Here is an 18,259-nt window from a genome sequence, read left to right as displayed (position 1 = left end):
GGCGGTTGGAGAGTCGCGCTGCCACACTCCGGCCTGCTGGCGCCGTCACCAGAGCGTGGAGGATTTCCCCGATGGTCCCCACAGAGAAGGAGCGATCAGCCACCGTGCAGGACGATTTCTTTTAAGATGGAAAACATCAAAGCATGAAGAATCGTGCATTCTTCACCATAATACCAAATGTTGTTGCAATATCAGCAGTTCTGGAGTTTTCCACAAACAAAAGGCTCTATGCAGTGTTGAGTCTGTTTATCTTCTGTTTATTAAGCCATCCTGGCTGCGCCATCAGCATCACACACCATCCATCCATCAACATATCATCCCTCCATGGATATGTACACACGTCAATGATATAAATTCACAGGGAACTTTTGTGATGGCCTTTAAAAACTGGAGAAAAAAGGACTGAACTCCTTAACTCAACTTCAATTCAATTTTATTTATATAGCGCCAATTCAAAACACGCCATATCAAGGCATTTCAACAAAGTAAAATTCAATGAAATATACAGATCGGTCAAAAGGTTTGACATCAAATGGAACCCAGTCGATTGCATCAAGTCTTGACAAGCACCATTCACTCCTCCTGATGTCCTTCAGTAGCCTAAGCCTATAGCAGCATAACTATAGAGATAGCTCAGAGTAACTTAAGCCACTCTAACTATAAGCCTAGTCTTAAAAGTAGACGGGGTGTCTGCCTCACGGACCAAAAATTGGGAGTTGGTTCCACAGGAGAGGAGCCTGATAGCTAAAGGATCTGCCTCCCATTCTACTTTTAGAGACTCTAGGAACCACCAGCAGACCTGCAGTCTGAGAGCGAAGTGCTCTGTTAGGAACATACGGGGTAATCAGAGCTCTGATATATGATGGAGTTTGATTATTAAGGGCTTTATACGTTAGAAGAAGAATTTTAAATTCTATTCTTGATTTAACAGGAAGCCAATGAAGGGAAGCTAAAATTGGAGACATATGATCCCTCTTGTTGATTTTCATCAGAACTCTTGCTGCAGCATTTTGGATCAGCTGAAGGCTTTGAACTGCATTTTGTGGACTTCCTGATAGTAAAGAATTACAATAGTCCAGCCTTGAAGTAACAAATGCATGGACTAGTTTTTCAGCATCACCCCTGGACAGAATGTTTCTAATTTGGCGATATTCCGGAGTTGAAAAAAGGAAACTCTGGAAACCTGTTTAATATGGGATTTAAATGACATGTCTTGGTCGAAAACAACACCAAGATTTTTAACTTTATTACCAGAGGCGAAGTTAATGCCACCCAGATTAAGTGATTGATTAAGAACTTTATTTTTTGAGGACTCTGGCCCAAAGATTACAACTTCTGTCTTGTCAGAATTTAAATGCAGGAAATTTAAAGTCATCCAGCTTTTGATGTCATCAAGACATGACTGCAGTCGAAGTAACTGATTGGAATTATCAGGATTTATGGATAAATCATCAGCATAACAGTGGAAATTAATCCCATGCTGTCTGATAATTTTGCCAATCGGAAGTGTATGTATATGGAAATTAACTTGTCTTTAAAGAAGGGTTTTTCTCCTTCTACTGCTACGACCTTCACTTTATCCAACCAAAGACTCAGAAACAAATGCCTACAAGCTGGACTTTTTAACGTCTTCCTAATCATCAAGTCCAACATTATTGTACAAACTCATCAACACTCCTATCAGAATCCGCCGTAAACCTCTAGGCTTCCATGCTTGCAATCAACCCAGAACCCACTTTAAATCTTTGAAGCCAGTAATTCAGGACGGAGGCGTCTGGTTTTGGCTGGACCGGGACCGGCAGGATTTGAGTTTGAGTCTGCCTAACAAACCATGTGTGGACCGGTGCTTTTTGGACTTACAGCTTTGCTCATGATGAGAGGCAGCAGGTCATTAAGGTACGGAGCAAACTTGTCTGCAGGAACACTGGAGGTCACCAGAGGAATCCCTTCTCCTGCAAACTCCTGGAGCATGGCGTCGTACTCGGCCTGAAGCAGAAAGCTCAATGAAAAGCCGCGCCTTCAGTAAACAATCACCTTCTGGGTCAGCATGGTGAGCAAAAGACACGCGGCTCTTCATTAAGTTACTTAAACCTAGCATGTATTCCACCAGACTAACCGCCCTGATGGTTGAGGTGGACCATGCTGGTCTTCATCATCAGCTTCATACGTTGCCTGTGTGCCACTGCCCTTGCAGGCGGTCTAAAACCCAGGCAGAAGGGAGCAACAACTAAAAACAGCAAAGCATTCCGGTCAGTTTTATTATCAAAACTTTGGCCTCGCTTCCTGTTCGGTTTAAGGCCGGATGAGTCACAGTCCTGTTGTCCGTCCTCCCACCTTTTTCTTCAGCACGTCACGGATCAGGTGGCTGATCTCCTTGAGGTGGGAGGGGTTTCTGAAAACCTCCCCCTTGCAGGACTTGATCACGCCGTTCATGGCTTCCAGGACGCCCATCACCACCAGACGCTCGCGGTCCGTCCGCACCGTCTCAAAGAAGCATGGGAGAACCACGTCCAGCAGCTTCAACAGGGCTGGGGCCAGAGATTGGAGAAATAAGAAGAGCATCTTGTGGGGGGGGGGGGGCAGATAGCATGTTATTCATTCAGTAATATCCGGTGTTACCCTGGTGGTTGGTCTCTGAGTGATTCTCAGCCCACACTTTGTGCTGAGCTTGACAGAACTGACCCAGAGCGCCCAGCGCTGCCCGGCGGACGTCCTCATGAGGAAACTGTGGAGGGATACAGGCTATTAGTGCTGCTCAGAGCAAATCCCCGCATGGAGAAACAGAGTGTTACATGTTAGTGGGAGCAGGAGCAGTGCTGCTCCAGGTTCCAATAACAGCAAATGTCAGCTTTTCTGACGCGCTCCATTCTCTGCCACTGCACCAAAACAGTCCGGCTGCTCTGACTGTAGAATCAATAACGCTGAGAGGGCGGTCGATAACGCACTGATGGCAGATCATCTCTCTGCCAGCAAGCTTCTCAGCTACGCCAAGTGATAAGCATCAAATAGGCTTAGAGCAGGACTGTAATAAGATCCTGGTCACATTTATAACTGGATGAAAAAAAAAAAACAGATTAAGGTAACTGTTTTTAACAAAAATCACTGGAATTGACAGAAACACTCAGGGTGGGACTGGGGTACCTCATGCCTCTTGTTAAGTACAGTGGAGGATCCGTGATGCTGTGGGCCTGATTATGTATCACAGGACGTGGAAACATTTGATGCTGATGTACTAAAAAAATGTTGTGTTTATTTGTGAAACTGGTGCCAAAGTACAACTTTACAACGTTCCTCGTTTTAATGCACAAGGGAAGGCTGCACTTTTCTTGTTAAGGTTCTTATAAAAAAACAAAAAACTACTTTATTGATAATTTGTGTATTTTCAAAACATGACTTCATTCTTTTAATGAACCCCCCCACCCCAAAAAAAAAATCCCACCCACCAAAAGGGGGTCACCAGTCTGTGTTATTTTGGAGGTCGCATGCTGAAAAGCTTGGGAGCCCCCATTTTAAGCAACGATTTCCAGGCTGCACGACAACGCTAAAGCAGTGCGCTCAGGGGAACCTGATGCTCACCTCCAGAACATGCTGGTTCTGACAGAACTTTTCAAAAGAAGCGGGTTCCTTCTCTGGTGTGTATCAAGTTTTCATTTTGAAAGTGTGACGTAAAAAACTGTATTTACAACTCAAAGGGGAGGCTTCTTCAGGTTCTGTCATAGGTGGCATTTCCTGAACATGACCTGAGGTAACGCACGACATGCTAACGTGTCAGAAGATGTTTGCCTCGCTGCTCGTTCCTCTGTGTGCTGAATGTGGACAGCTTCCTGTCTCGGTTGGCTTGTAGGGAACCCGTCTTTTGTTAGCAGGGAAAAGCTCCAGCCGCAGCCCCACGTGTCAACAGGATGAAACAAGTACACAGCAGACAATGGATGATAGCACAGATGACATTAACCCCCCCACAGGACCACCACATCACTTACGTCTCTCATCTCGAAGACCTGCTGGAAGCTGGACTCCAGGAAAGGCTGGAAGGCGGCGCTGTGAGGAGAACCCGGAGCAACATGAGGCAGATATTCCACAAACACAAACCCAGAGCAACAGCTTCCAAATTCAAAAAGGTACAGAAGAGGACGGAAACGTTGTCACCCTGTGTTTAAGGCGATCTCTCCCAAGGCGTCACAGGCGTCCTCCTTCTCATCGATGTAGGCGTTTTCCACGCTGAACCTGTAAACACGTGAAAGACAGGCTGATGGCAGCGACCTGAACGGCAGCCAGAGGTGGACAGATGTTCCCCTGGACCCACCCTGCCACGTCGTGGATGTCCGTCTCCGGCTCGTCCTCCAAACAGTCCTCTTCGGTTTTTCCTGCTTTGTTTTTGCTGTTGTCCTTCTCATCATCGTCGTCGTCGTCATCATCGAGCAGGAGGAAGGTCTTGTCCTCTTCGAGGTGCGCCTGGAAACCGTTTTTTCATATCGCAGCTCAATTCAATTCAGAGAAAACGTGCAGAGGGCTGGGTGTGAAGTGTGTGAGCTTTGTACCGTGACTCCTTCACTGGACTTCAGGGCGAGCTGCATCACGGTTGTGATGGCAACGAGGTGGGGGGTCAGGCTCTCGGGGCTGACTGTGGACACGGCCGAATACAGACCATACCTGATGGTGAGAGCAACAGCGCCTTCAGCACACGTTCAGATTTCAGGGTTCAGACAAAACCCTCGACAACCAACATCTCCCCATCAGAGAATCTGTGAGCGCTGGGTGATGGTCGACCTACGTGCAGCGTCTCAGGTCAGGGTCGTCGATGGCGTCGGTGAGGTTGAGGCCGAGCTGAATGCATTCTGCAGCGAGGGGACTGAAGACATCTTTGCCGATGGTGCGGGCCAGGACAGCCAGAGTGTCTGGAAACAGAAACGGGGAGGGATCATCCTCCACAACACACTCGCAAAGCGGTTCGCCGTCATCCATCTCGGCCAGAGGGCAACACGAGAGGAAACGGGGCTGATTTACCGAGGGACTGATTTTGCAGAGGCCTCATCTCCTCTGTGGTGGCGGTGAGGAAACCTTTCAGGCTTTCGATCACTGGAGGGAAATAGGGAACCAGCATCTCCTTGGCTGCATTAGCTGAGAAAAGACGAAGACATAATGAGAGGCTCTGTGTGCTGGAGGACAGATCCCGACCAGAACAGATGCAAGGATTTCAGTTTAGGAAATCAGCAAATCTTTGCTCATTTCCTTGTACTTTATAAATATTGGGCCAAAGCGGATTCGGGTCCGTGTCTGACGGTCGGGATCTGAGTGAATCCTCACCTATAGCACCAATGGCAGACATGGCCAGTTCTTTTATTTTCAGGCTCTCTGCGTTGATGAGGGCAGACAGCATGGTCTCCATCAAGGTGGGAAGGTAGGGCTCAATATCTGAACCTGTTTAAAGAAAGAAAACAAAAACCTAATTAAAGCTTTCAGTTACTAATGTTTTTTTTTTTTTTAGAAAAACGAAAAAAAAAAAAAAAAAAGTAAATGCATAAATAAAAAATCAGCTGCCTGTCATGGTCCTGACTGAGGCCTGGGTCCGATGTTAAGCTTCATAGTTGTGGACCTTCTGAAAGTCTTACCCAGGTTCTCCATGAAGTTCTCCAGAGCATAAAAGGCTTTGGTGACGTGGCCAATTTTGGCCTCGTTCAGAGACGACAGGTACCCCAGCAGCAAAGGCATCAACTCAGCGCAGTACTTGCTGACTTCAGGCTGGAGGGCATGGGATGAAGAACAAAAGGCAATTTTATCAAGCTGAGGTGATTTTGTGTTTGCATACTTGAGCATAAATTTGGCGCAATCCCAATATTACCATTTTATAATTAAATATGCCCCCATTGTATAGCTTCATCTGGAATCAAGACCAGATGCTCAAGCCACCTTAGCTGGCTTGAGCATCTGGTTAGGACGCCTCCTTGGTGAGGTGTTCACGATAAGAGACAAAAAAGAAGATATTTGTCTCATTTGCTTTTATCCTACGAACAATCCAAAGCCCTCCTGACTTCCTCCAAGGGTCTAAAACTCAGCGTTTGATTCCAGCTCTAACCTTTGGATCAGTCTTCCTGAATAGGGACCATCCTTTTAAATCTTGACTATTGAGCCTAACTGCTACATGAACTTCAGCACTTAAGTGTGATTAGTTAACCAGCATTTCACATCTTTACCAAATATAAAGTTTTTTAAGCTTTAGTTTTGTTCTTTTTTGGTTCTGTAGCATTTTAATTTCAATAGTTTCTGATTTTTACAGTTTTACTACCATTTCTGATCACTAATGACATGTTCATTTTCTATTATCGGCCTGCCGAACAATTTAGTCCAGCCCGGTGGCTAAATGCATTATCATTATTCAACAAACAAATATATATTTTTTTTTTTATCCAGTGTCCTGTCTGGCAATGTGGCAATACGAATTGTTGTCTTAATACCAAAAAGAGCTCATCAGATTTGACTTTCACAAGTGGAGCAGTACTGCTTTTGCCATAGTGCTCTGCTTGATTTATGAATGTGAATAGTTTTATTATGATTCATGCGGGGAATATCTGAAATGATATGGACACTACAATGGGAAAGTAGGAGAGGAAAGGAAGAACAAGAAGAAAAAAAGAAAAGGTGAAAGAAAGAGGAGATAAAAGGAAGAGAATGATAAAACAATTATTTAAAAAAAGATGTACTTTGTTTAATTGGAAATCTGCAGTTCCTATATTGTCCACGAGGGGCGCTGTGTTTTAATCAGCAGATGGTAGCGCTGAGCTTCAGATGTGGAAAATTGATTTTAAATAATTTCTTAATTTTTATCTGTTTGATGTATTTTGTCATGCAGGACAGTGTTTTTAAGTTCCAAAAAATGTGAATAAATGTTTTTCAACATTGTATAATCACCGAGATCAGTTCTTATGCATAATGCGTAAGAAAATGTTTAACTGGGTAACAGTGTTGTTGAAATTGCACATACTTTTCTTAAAAACGCTAAGGTTATTCATAATATATTGTGTAAAAGTGAAATTCATTTAATATAAAAATCAACAAGTCCACATTTATTAGTTCTATTTAATCTTGCAATGAGTTTACTCCTGTGGCCCTCTTGAGATCAGATTAAGCTGTATGCGGCCCCTCAACCAAAATGAGTTTGACACCCCTGCCTTACACGTTTTAAGGTTGAACGAGTGCAGTACTTTAGATATTTCAGGGTTTTATATTGTTTTTATTAGAAATATGGCTGTGACTGCATTTTTTTCACCCATTCTGTTGAGTTTCTCTGGTAATAACTATTTTACTAAATTAGGCAACCCTAATTCTACCCTCTGAGGTCCTTTGTCTCACATTGTTACAGTACGAAAAGGGATTCATCAACACAGAATGATCACCTGGTTGGTGTAAGTGGGTTAAAAGAACAAGTGCGGGACGTCTTGCACGCATTTGAGAGTGAAAAGACTGACCTGTAGATGTTCTGAGAATTGCCCCAGAGCAAAGAGGGCGGCGCTGCGCACCACCCTGTCGCTGTCCGTCAGACTCTGGCAGACAGTCTGCAGCACCGACGACAGCATCCTACCAAACAGAGTCTTCGTTAGGCTCAGAGCGCCGTTAGCGGTGCAACTTGCTTATTTGCTGACATACTTGGATCGAATGTAGTCTGCACATCCCTCAGCCAGCACAGCAAGACACATGAGGCCGCCCTTCTTTTGGTACGGGTTCTCACTGGTGAGGCAGGCCTGGGTGAGGGGGAGCTGACAGAGGAGAGGATAAAGTTAACACAACCTGGGAAAGTTCTGATACGGCGGTAATAATCAACATTAAATGACCTACAAGGTGATGGAACAGTTTCTCTGGAGGCATGTGGAGCGCCATGGTGTCGATCATCTGAAAAAAAAAAAACAAACGTCTCATCAAATCAAAGCTTTTCCTGATCCGTGGACGTCCTGCTGATTTAACCGCTTCACACATAAACGCGATGGAATAACTCGTCTCCACCTGAGCGGCGCCGTGTTTGGGGTTATCGCTGTCGGTGGGGTCCCCGCCATCATCCTCTTCATCCTCGGGGTCCTGCTCGCCAGGTGAGGGCACCGCCGTCAGAATGGGAAAGATGCTCTGCAGGATGGGACCCAGCAGCTTCTGCTTCAGCACCGTCTGCAAGAAGCAACGCATTTATGGAGAGTTTGAGTCTTTATTTAGTCAAAAACTGTCGTTTTTACTATCTAAACTATTTCCCTCCACTTCAGAATTATACAGTAACTCTATGAAACTACATCTGGTTGTGGTAGTAGCGGCCCAGATGTGAAGGGTTAATGAAATTAACGGCCGCTCAGATATTGACAGCTACTAGTGGCGGTTCAGGGGTTCTACCTACGTTACTTTTCAGCTTGATGAGGAAGGTGATGCAGGAGAGCGCTTTAACTCGCAGAGAGTCACTCAGTGCTGTGTCACTGCCCACCTGAAAACAAAAACACACAGATAAAAGTCTTGTGCGTCTCAGAAAAGCGCTTCAGGAATAATAATAAAAAAAAAGGTCAAATTCACGTCTTACTTCCAGGCAGAAGCGGACGATGTCTGTAATGTGGGGCACAATGATGGACACTTCGATCTCCATGAGCTCAATTAACACCTCCAAGGCTTCACTGGCTTGGACCTGAGCGGACCGACACCCCCAAACCCAACAGCTCATGATACCGTGACCGGACCGGAAACGGATCGGTAATACAGTCGGCGTATTGAACAGGGTGAAGTTACCTGATCTGCCTTGATGAGGTGTTTCAGAGCAGCGATCAGGCTCGGAATGATGGCGCGCATTTGCTTCTGCGGAGCGGCGAGAACACGTTGAAGAACACTGAACACAGAGAAAGGACCACGCCGCGTCTAAAAGGCGCTCACCATCTCTTCGGTGCCGGTGTAGGCCGTTATGGCGGTCAGCGTGAGGATGCAGTAGTACAGAGCGGTGGGGTTGTTGTAGTCCTGCAGCACGGCGCTGAACAGCTGCAGCAGCTGGCAGTAGTAAGGCTTGAAGGGCTCAGGATTGGACTCCATGACCTTGTTCAGCAGCAGGAGGCCAATCTGTTGGGACAAGAGAGCTGAGATCTCTCCACCAAAACTGAGGCCAGACCCTGAACGACACAGATTTGCTCACTGACTGAGAAACAAAACCCAACAACAACAACAACTATATTAGTCAATACAGATAAAGCAAAACACGATGAGCCATCCTCTTGTATCTGATTTGAGGAATTATCCGAAGGAAGAAATGAACCTGTCCTCAGGCAGCAGCTGCTAAATGTTTAGAGCAGTGGCCCTCAAACTGGGGTCCCCGGACCTCCGGAGGTCCACGAACCACGGGTTGGGGGTCCTTGAAACACATGTTGTTGGGCTTGAGGAGGCGCTGCTGAGGATGTGTCAGGATTAAGCTAACTAACACAATGGACAAATATTTAACTCCATCCACTTCATCAAGTATGGTAAAAGCCAAATCAGCTAAAATTAGGAAGGATGACAACAGTTCCATCGAGAATGAGGATCTAATCTCCACCAAACCTCTAATATTAGCTATATTTGTATATATTTTCAAAAACATACATAATTCCTATTGCATTTAACAATACAAAAGGCCATTTAAAGATATCATCATCATCATGAGGAATCTAAAAGGGTTACCGCTGCTAAGGGTCCCTGGCCAGGAACAGTTTGAGAAGCCCTGCTTCAGGGGACCCACCTGTCGGTCGTGAGGGTTTGTGCTCTTGGTGGACTGGTTGAGGAGCTGCAGCAGAGCGGGCCAGCGGTCCGGTGTTTCGTGTTTGACCATCACCGCGCACAGCTGGGAGAGAGAGTGCTGCACCTTGTGCCTGCAACGTGCCAGGAGAGCCATCAGTGTTGCTCAACATTAACGCGTCACTTCTGGGTAACTCAATGCTTACTCTGTTTCCATGGTGAAGGCTTGCAGCACCACTGCTTTGAGGCTGCGAGGAAACAAACGAATAAAAGGTAAACGTCAAGGTCAGAGGCAGGCCTGTGCGGTCCTGGTTTCAGGACGATTTGCTGTTTAGGAAAAGCAGAACTACCTCTCTCTGTCGTTAGGGTTGATCTTGTTCCAGTGCTTCTTCACCCTTAACCTCAGCATCACTGTAGCCGACTGGCGAATCTGCACACACGCCGTAAACCACAGAGACACAAGGCCCGCTCAATTCACAGAAAATCCAGGAAGTTTTAAAAACAACGCCTGCTGAGGCGTTTCCCTCATGCAGGTATAGAGCCTCTGATTTTGCCACTCACTCTCAGAAGGATGAGCATTAATGTCATTATGACCCCGGCTAAAGTAAAGAATTACCTTAACATAATTTTCTAGTAAAAAGCAGCAGATGGCCAAGAGCAACGCTTTAATATACAGGAGCACCTCAGATGAGACTGTAGTCAAAATGTTTCAGATATTCAGTTGAGGAGCTGAAACTGACTTATTAATCACAGAGTGACAAAGTTCAAGTCATTTTGTTCACTTTCATCATTCTGGCTCGCAGCTTATGACGCCCCAAAAATTCAACTACTTAAAAAATCTGGATCTTAAATGATATATGAACTCTGTGTACTCAAGACATTCTGGATCACACATTTGTATGAAATGTAACTTTTTACATATAAGTGATGGGAATATGTCGCATGAGACCGGGTGGGTTATAATGCTGTAGGTCGGTCCTCATGCCCGCTCCTCTGAGCATGTGAATATTGTAGATTATTATATATTGATAATATATTGTTACAATCAGCTGTTGCGTTCAACGGAATTTGAAAAAAAAAAAAAAATACTTTTGGTCTAAACTCTGCATCAATTACTGCATCAGTGTGGCGTGGCATGGAGGCGCCCCACCTGCTGTTCTGAGGTGTGATGGAAGCCCAGGAGGCTTTAAGAGAGGCGCTCAGATCATCTCTGCACTGGTGGATTCAAGATTATTTGATTCTGGTTTAAGAGTGGCTTAAAAACAAACAACATGAAAAAAGTCCAGGTCCTGGGTCCGTCTGCTTCTGGTGGATTCCAGCTGCTGTCTTTGAAATGACGAATCTCCCCACAAATTATTGAACACGCTGTTCTTCACAATCCTCCCAAAGCTGCGGCCGTTCATGTCGCCTGTGCACTTCGGTTTCCTGTAACTCAACTTTCCATGAACAAGCTCAGCTTTCCACTCTGAACAGCCAGCTTTGTTAACTATGGCCTCTGGTGGCTTACCCTCCTCATGGGGGGCTCAGTGAGTGCCTGCTGGACATCTGTCATGTCAGCAGTCCTGGCAACTACATTTCTCTACTAAAAAGCTTTTTTATTGTTCTTATGCAACATCAAAATTTTCCATGAAACTGAATTAGGAGTTTTGAGGAGCTTTAAGCCATAATCAAAATTAGGAGTAATAACAGCTTCAAGCATTCAGTGGGTAATTCATATTTATTTTAAACTTTGTTTCATCCCTACATTGACTGATCTGTTATCTTTTTGATTCCACATCTGCCCGTGTCAGAAAGAGACTTCCTGCATTACACTTTTACATAAACTGATTTTTTTTTTAATTCAGCTTCACAGTGTCTCTCTTGTCTTCCTTGCATCTTTAACCTTTTACTCAACTGACAGGGTAGAAAACAGGATTTACATCTAGAATAATCCAAGTGAGAGCAGTCCTGTAACATAACAGGAATAATCTGCTTTTAGAAAAATGTGATGTTCCACACTGGTCCTTCACATGATTCAACATTTGTGCTTTCGTCCATGAACGTTCTGCTTTATAGATATTTTTTTTACCTACCTACTCATAACTTTTTAAACGTGCAAATTGCTATCTTGCATTTTGTGTTACATGAAAACAGGTGGGATGTAGAGGAATGGTGAGGAAAAAAGACAGCAGACGTGAAGCTTTAGGGTCAAGCTGTCAGATGGGATATACAGGGAGTGTCATCAAGTTGTCACGGGCCTTTTCCTCCAGACACCCACTCATCGTGGACAAGGATGCTTCTGTGGGAAAACACGGTTTACTAACAGCCTGGCCATACCTCGGGGTTTTGGGAGCCACTCATCACAGCACAGAGGGCTGGTATGATAGCCGGGTCCTTGAACGCCTGTTGCAGCTGGGCTGTGGCCTAAAAAAAAAAAAAAAAAAAAAAAAAAAAAAAAAAAAAAAAAAAAAAAAAAAAAAAAAAAAGTTGACAGCAAACCACATCAGCTCATTATTCTAACTTATTTTAAATTAGCTACTTCACCGACCGCAGACATCGATACACACTTCGACCAAAACTAGCCAAACCGCTCGACAGTTAAACTGCCGTTCCGTTTCTAACGGTAACTTAGCTAACCTGCCTCCCCAGCTGTTGCTTCTGTCATTAGCGGGTTTATAAGCCCCCTCCAGCACTAGCTTAAAGGGGAGCTAGCTTGGCTTGCCGTTACCTGCTGGATAACAGCGTTGTCAGGCTGGGTCAGCCGCAGCAGGATTTGCTCGAGCTCCTCCGTCATCCTGCTGGTTGCGATCAACCTCCGCGCGGAGCTCTAAGCGGCGGCCGTTAACGAGTGGACGTCGGTGCAAAAAAAATAATAAGACACGGAGGGAGCGGCCAGCCGTCCTTCAGCGGACATGTAAACAAGTCTGTCTGTGTTGGTCGGGGGGCTCTCTAGCCAGTCTGCTAAGCGGGGACGCTTCAAAGAGCCGCGGCTGTGTGGAGGCGCGGAGCCGTTGAGCAGAAGTGACAGCAGCTGAAGCTCCGGCTCGCTCGGGTCCGCTCTGGAACGTTAGGACCGCCAGCAGCACGCGGCACGGAACGCCGGCCAGGAGTTCCATGTGAGCGGAATTAAAGGGACATGCACACTTTTCGGCGGTACAGGTGGAAACAGCGCCGACTACTGGAGAGGAGGATAAACGCGACACGCTGAAGACTAACGCACGTTTTCTTCAAACGCATTTATGTGAGAACTGTAAGAAACAGAGATCAACCTTTGGTGCCGATGTAACACTTCCCCAACAAATGTGAGAAAAAATTGTTTTTCAGGACATACTTGTATTCAGAGTGACTGATTGTTAAAAAAAATGCATTGCAAATTCCCCTAACTGCAAAAAAAGTATTCAAAACTGGGATTTCAGGGGTTCTGCTCCCTTTCATGGCCACAGGTGTAGAACATCCAGCACAATGGCCTCCAGGCGCCGCTTCTGCAAATGTTTCTGAAAGAATGGGTCGCTTTCAAGGGAAGTCCAGCGTGACACTATATACTGTATTTCAGGGTCACCTCCTAGTGGTATTGTAACAAATAGGAACTGATTCGGGAACAAGAGCAAGTAGGCCACTTAAAAAAAAAAAAAAAATCACACAGCGGGGAACCCTGGACAATGAGGTGCATAATTATCGAAGGCAGCAAACTTCCCGCAGACAGCTACTGACCTCCAAACGTCACGTGACCTTCAGATTAGCTGTAGGACAGAGCTTCATGCAGTGGGTTTCCATGACCCAGCAGCTGCATTCAGTGCAGTGCAAAACATCCCATGCAAAGGTATAAAACGTGTCACCTTTGGTACTTTAGAGCAGTGATGTATCATGTGTCTCCATCTGAAAGTCCAATGGATAAATGGGGATTCAGCGGGGGCCATGAGATCAGTGTTTTCCTGACTGAATGTGCTGTGTCAAGCATAAAGTTTGCTGAAGAGGAGTTGGGCTCGGTTCCTTGGTTCTAGTGAAAGGAACTCTTATATCTTCAGTATACCAGGACGTTTTGGACAATTTTATGGTCCCACTTTCCAAGAAATACTTTGGGGATGGCCCCTTTGTTCTCCAACATGACTGCATAAGGACGCGGAAATGATGCGAGCACGGTGAGTCCTGACCTCAGACACCTTCAGGGTGATGTTGGTGAATGCCGTGGTTACATGACTTGAAATAAATTATACATTATAAATTAATAATAACAAAAAGTGTTACAGTCTCCCTGCTTTGAGTTCATAGCAAACAGGTGGGTAGAGTAGCCAAAACATTTATTTAAATAAAAGTATTCCTTCCAAAAAGTAAAAACTCAAATAAGAGTTATAAAGGATTTGATAAACGGCTACAGACTAACTGCTTCATTATAACGTCTGATTTAATTTGTGAAAAGCATTTAATCACACAGATAAAAATATAAAGTTATGTTTACACTTCTGTGGTTTTAAGAGTAAAAGATTAGATTTAGATTAGATTATGATATTTATTTCAGACACACAAGTATATAATAAATGACAGTATATGTCCATGTAACATAAATTAAAACAGTCTGAAGAGGGTGTATTGGCAGAAACAATAAGCTTATAATGCCCAAAATAAAAATAAAAAACAGGAACAAATAAATACCTAAATAACTTATTTATGACAAAAGCAACAAATCTCCAAATTGCTCTTATAAAGCTTTTTGACACTTTTACTTACACTGGGTAAATATAGAATAGGTAGAATAGTGAAAATCTGTGCCGTTCATTTAGCAGGGCTGCAGCAAATATATTCACTTGACCTTGAAATAGCCCAGCAGCCTCAGCAGTTTGTTTAAAAGAGCAGATCTCCCATTAAGTCAAGCTGGAAATGTGCCTGGTGCACGTTTGGTCCTTCATTCAGTGAAATAAATAGAGACGAAGAGGAGTTAGAAACGGTACTCAGGTAAGAGTTATTAGTCAAGAAAAAGTAAGTATGGTGCAGTAAAACTACTCCTCGGAAGTACTTTTTGTTAAGTTAAAGAAGTAAATGGTTCTAGATACAAACCTCTGATAGCAACAGAGACGTCAGATAGTGACTACTGACAAATAAAACTATTTCCACTTAAAGTACACCTACAGTTAGGCCCAGAAATATTTGGACAGTGACACAAGTTTTGTTATATTAGCTGTTTATGAAAACATATTCAGGATACAATTATATAATCAATGTTCGCTTAAATGCAGACTCTCAGTTGTATTTTGAGAGTATTCGCATCCAAATTGGACCAAGAGTTTAGGAATTACAGCTTTTTGGTCAAGGGACCAAAAAGTAATTGGACAATTGACTCAGAAGACTGCTAAATAAATAAAAAGGCTGCATAGGCTCTTCCCTCATTAACCTTAAAGCAGTTAAAAGGTCTGGAGCTGATTCCAGGTGTGGCTTTTGCATTTGGAAGCTGTTGCTGTGAACACACAACATGCGGTCAAAGGAGCCCTCAGTGGAGGTGAAACAGAGCATCCTGAGACTGAAAATAAGAAATGCATCAGAGAGAAAGCAGTGAGGAGCATTAGGAGTGGCCTAACCAACAGAAAAATAAAAGTGCACTGGTGAGCTTGTGAACTCAAAGAGGCCTGGATGTCCATGGAAGACAACAGTGGTGGATGATAGCAGAGTCCTTTCCATGGTGAAGAAAAACCCTTCACAACATCCACTAGAGTGAAGAACACTCTCCAGGAAGAAGGTGTATCAGTATCTAAGTCTACCACAAAAAGAAGACTTCATGAGAGTAAATACAAAGGATTCACCACACGGTGCAAACCATTAATCAGCCTCAAAAATAGAAAGTTTAGGATTGACTTTGCCAAAAAACAGCTGAAGAAGCCGGCCCAGTTCTGGAACAGCATTCTTTGGACAGATGAGACTAAAACCAACCTTTACCAGAATGATGGGAAGAAGAAGGTTTGGAGACGAATTGGAACAGCTCATGATCCAAAGCACACCACGTCTTCTGTAAAACATGGAGGAGGCAGTGTGATGGCATGGGCATGCATGGCTTCCAACGGGTCTGGGTCACTTGTGTTTATTGATGATGTGACAAAAGACAGAAGCAGCCGGATGAATTCTGAAGTGCATAGGGAAATACTTTCTGCTCAGATTCAGCCAAATGCAGCAAAGTTGATTGGACGGCGCTTCTCAGTACAGATGGACAATGATCCAAAACTTACTGCAAAATCAACCCAAGAGTTTTTTTATTGCAAATAAATGGAATATTCTGCAATGACCGAATCAGTCACCAGACCTCAGCCCAATGGAGCATGCATTTAATTTGCTCAGGACAAAACTTAAGGCAGAAAGTCCCACAAACAAGCAGCAACTGAAGACAGCTGCAGTAAAGGCCTGGCAAAGCATCACCAAGGAGGAAACCCAGCGTTTGGTGATGTCCATGGGTTCCAGACCTCAGGCAGTCATTGCCTGCAAAGCATTCTCATTATAATATTGAAAAGTAACATTAACTTAGGCTTATGTTTATTTGTCCAATTGCTTGAGCCCCTGAAATGAGGAGTGCTTGTATAAAAATAGCTACAATTCTTACATGTTTCATCATACAATTTTGTTCAATTAAACCTTAAAGTCTGCACTTCAGTTATATTGTAGTTGTTTCATTTTAAATCCAATGTGGTGGCTTGCAGAGCCCAAGTCATGAAGATTGTGTCACTGTGCAAATATTTCTGGCCCTAACTGTATATCACAGGCAGACACAGAAAGCTTCAGTGGCCTGATCTCCGTGAATCATCTGATATCTACAGCAGGCCTTCACTATATTCATACAGTAACATCGTGATAATGCTAAAGCTGCGCTATGTGGAGCAGCCCCTGCTTTTAAGCACAGTCCACGCATCTTTAATTGTGCTGAGGTCGGCTTTTTTCAGGAAACTTAAATGTTCGACTCGTTTATCTGTTCCAAAACCATTTATTTTTCTATTTTTCTGTGTTTGGGATCGTTGTCCTGTTGGACCCAGCTGCGTCCAAGTTTCACCCGTCTAGCTGCTGATCTGAGCGGCCGTGGAAGAACCTGCAAGCAGTCCTCCTGGTTCAGCATCCCGACCAGCCTAAGCAACACGCCAGCACCACTGGCTGCCAAACAGACCCTCAGCGTCATGTTGTCACCACCTCGCTCAGGTCTTCAGGAGTAAAGAGTCTCATCCTCAGTCCTCTGAAGTTTATTCTTGTCACTGAGGCCAAACAGTCCCATCTTTGTCTTCTTTACAGATAAAACCTCTCTCTAAACGGCTTCAAACTTCCAGATTATGGCAGGATTTAAACCAAGGGCCTTGAAACGCATTTATAGCTACTGAGCTGTGGCGTCTGCATTTGGGGCCAGGCTCCACCAGAGTAATAAGGTAAAAAAAGACCAATTGCTTTACCAATACAATTCTGTTAGAAACATTTGTGTCTATTTATCTAAGTCAGTCAGAAAACCGACAAGCTAAGCAGGCTAAATCCTCTTGAAGCGCCTTGATACCAACGTTGTCTGCCCCAAGCTCAGGTCGTCCAATCAAAATGCTGGAATTGCAAACGTGACGTTTACGTTCTGCTGGATAGTGTGCGACAATAGTGTTGGTTGTCCTTGCTGGCTTATTGAAGAATTTATGTGAATCTTTTCTGTTCAATAAATTAACATTATGAGTGAGCCTTCATTTGTAATTGAGTGTTTAAAAATTAAATTGCATTTAACTTATATAAAATTGATTTTCTAGTGTTGGTTTATGCTAATGTTATGTATCTGTTTCATTTAAAATTAATCAAAGTCAGGTTATATGCATCATAAAACAAATTAGTCGCTGCTAATGTGGATTGAGTTGTTCTGCCCCACTGAACTTATCATGCCAGAGACTGTCTACTGACATTGTTTTATTTAAGGGACCGATAACCACTCTAGTTTTAAACTAACCCACAGCAGTTCACAAATCTGATTTCAGTCCAGCTTAATATTAGAAACGCTTTGATTTCACACCAAACTCTATTAATAAAATATGAGCTAAAAACCTCTGACTGATCAGTAACTACCACCCAGTTATGTTCTGTGGATAAAAAGAAAACAATCTGTACTCAGTGACGAGCATTTATTATTATTATTATTCTTTCCACATTAATGAGTTTCTAACACCATAAACCATCTCGGTCCAGTCAGATGTGTCCCTGAAAAGCCTTTACAGCCTTCATTTAAAGCTCCTTCTTCTCAGGTTGAAAAAAGAAAACTCTGGATCAGAGCGTAACAGCTGGGCCACTTCAAGGATAAACAACCAATGAAGTCACTACATTAAATAATCTGCAGCAGTTCTGACTTTCCCGAGTGTTTAAATAACATTGACTTTGCTCTTTGCTCTCTAACTTGGGAGCTCTCTGCTCTGGACAGCTGATGCAAATGTGTGACCCAGTTCAACGCCACGTTTCCTGGAACTGCTCCCCCGCCGACTCACAAGCCAGCCATCAAAGACCAGTTTGTAATCCACTCACTACATACCAATGCTATTGTTCCGCACACCTGTACACCCCCCCCCCCCCCACCCCA

At 44.0% G+C, this 18,259-nt stretch overlaps 1 protein-coding gene across 1 annotated transcript; it reads right to left on the bottom strand.

The window, feature by feature from the left end:
- Positions 1 to 4: 4 nt before the first annotated feature.
- Positions 5 to 12,814, bottom strand: LOC118561806 (importin-4-like; the record flags this gene model as incomplete). The annotated part of the gene is made up of 26 exons (XM_036134049.1): positions 12,428 to 12,814; positions 12,037 to 12,123; positions 10,071 to 10,150; positions 9,927 to 9,968; positions 9,725 to 9,854; positions 8,893 to 9,072; positions 8,752 to 8,817; positions 8,549 to 8,650; positions 8,372 to 8,455; positions 7,996 to 8,151; positions 7,831 to 7,884; positions 7,642 to 7,751; positions 7,464 to 7,572; positions 5,610 to 5,739; positions 5,305 to 5,418; positions 5,005 to 5,118; positions 4,772 to 4,895; positions 4,539 to 4,650; positions 4,304 to 4,452; positions 4,147 to 4,224; positions 3,981 to 4,038; positions 2,620 to 2,725; positions 2,335 to 2,528; positions 2,143 to 2,199; positions 1,861 to 1,989; positions 5 to 118 (listed from the first exon to the last, which is right to left on the bottom strand). Coding segments are annotated over exons 1-26 (2,745 nt in total), but the record flags the coding sequence as incomplete, so codon positions are not given.
- Between the last annotated feature and the right edge of the window lie 5,445 nt (positions 12,815 to 18,259).

This window comes from Fundulus heteroclitus, unplaced genomic scaffold (assembly GCF_011125445.2).
Source record: "Fundulus heteroclitus isolate FHET01 unplaced genomic scaffold, MU-UCD_Fhet_4.1 scaffold_726, whole genome shotgun sequence".
NCBI lineage: Eukaryota > Metazoa > Chordata > Actinopteri > Cyprinodontiformes > Fundulidae > Fundulus > Fundulus heteroclitus.
This window is presented reverse-complemented; position numbering and strand designations above follow the sequence as displayed.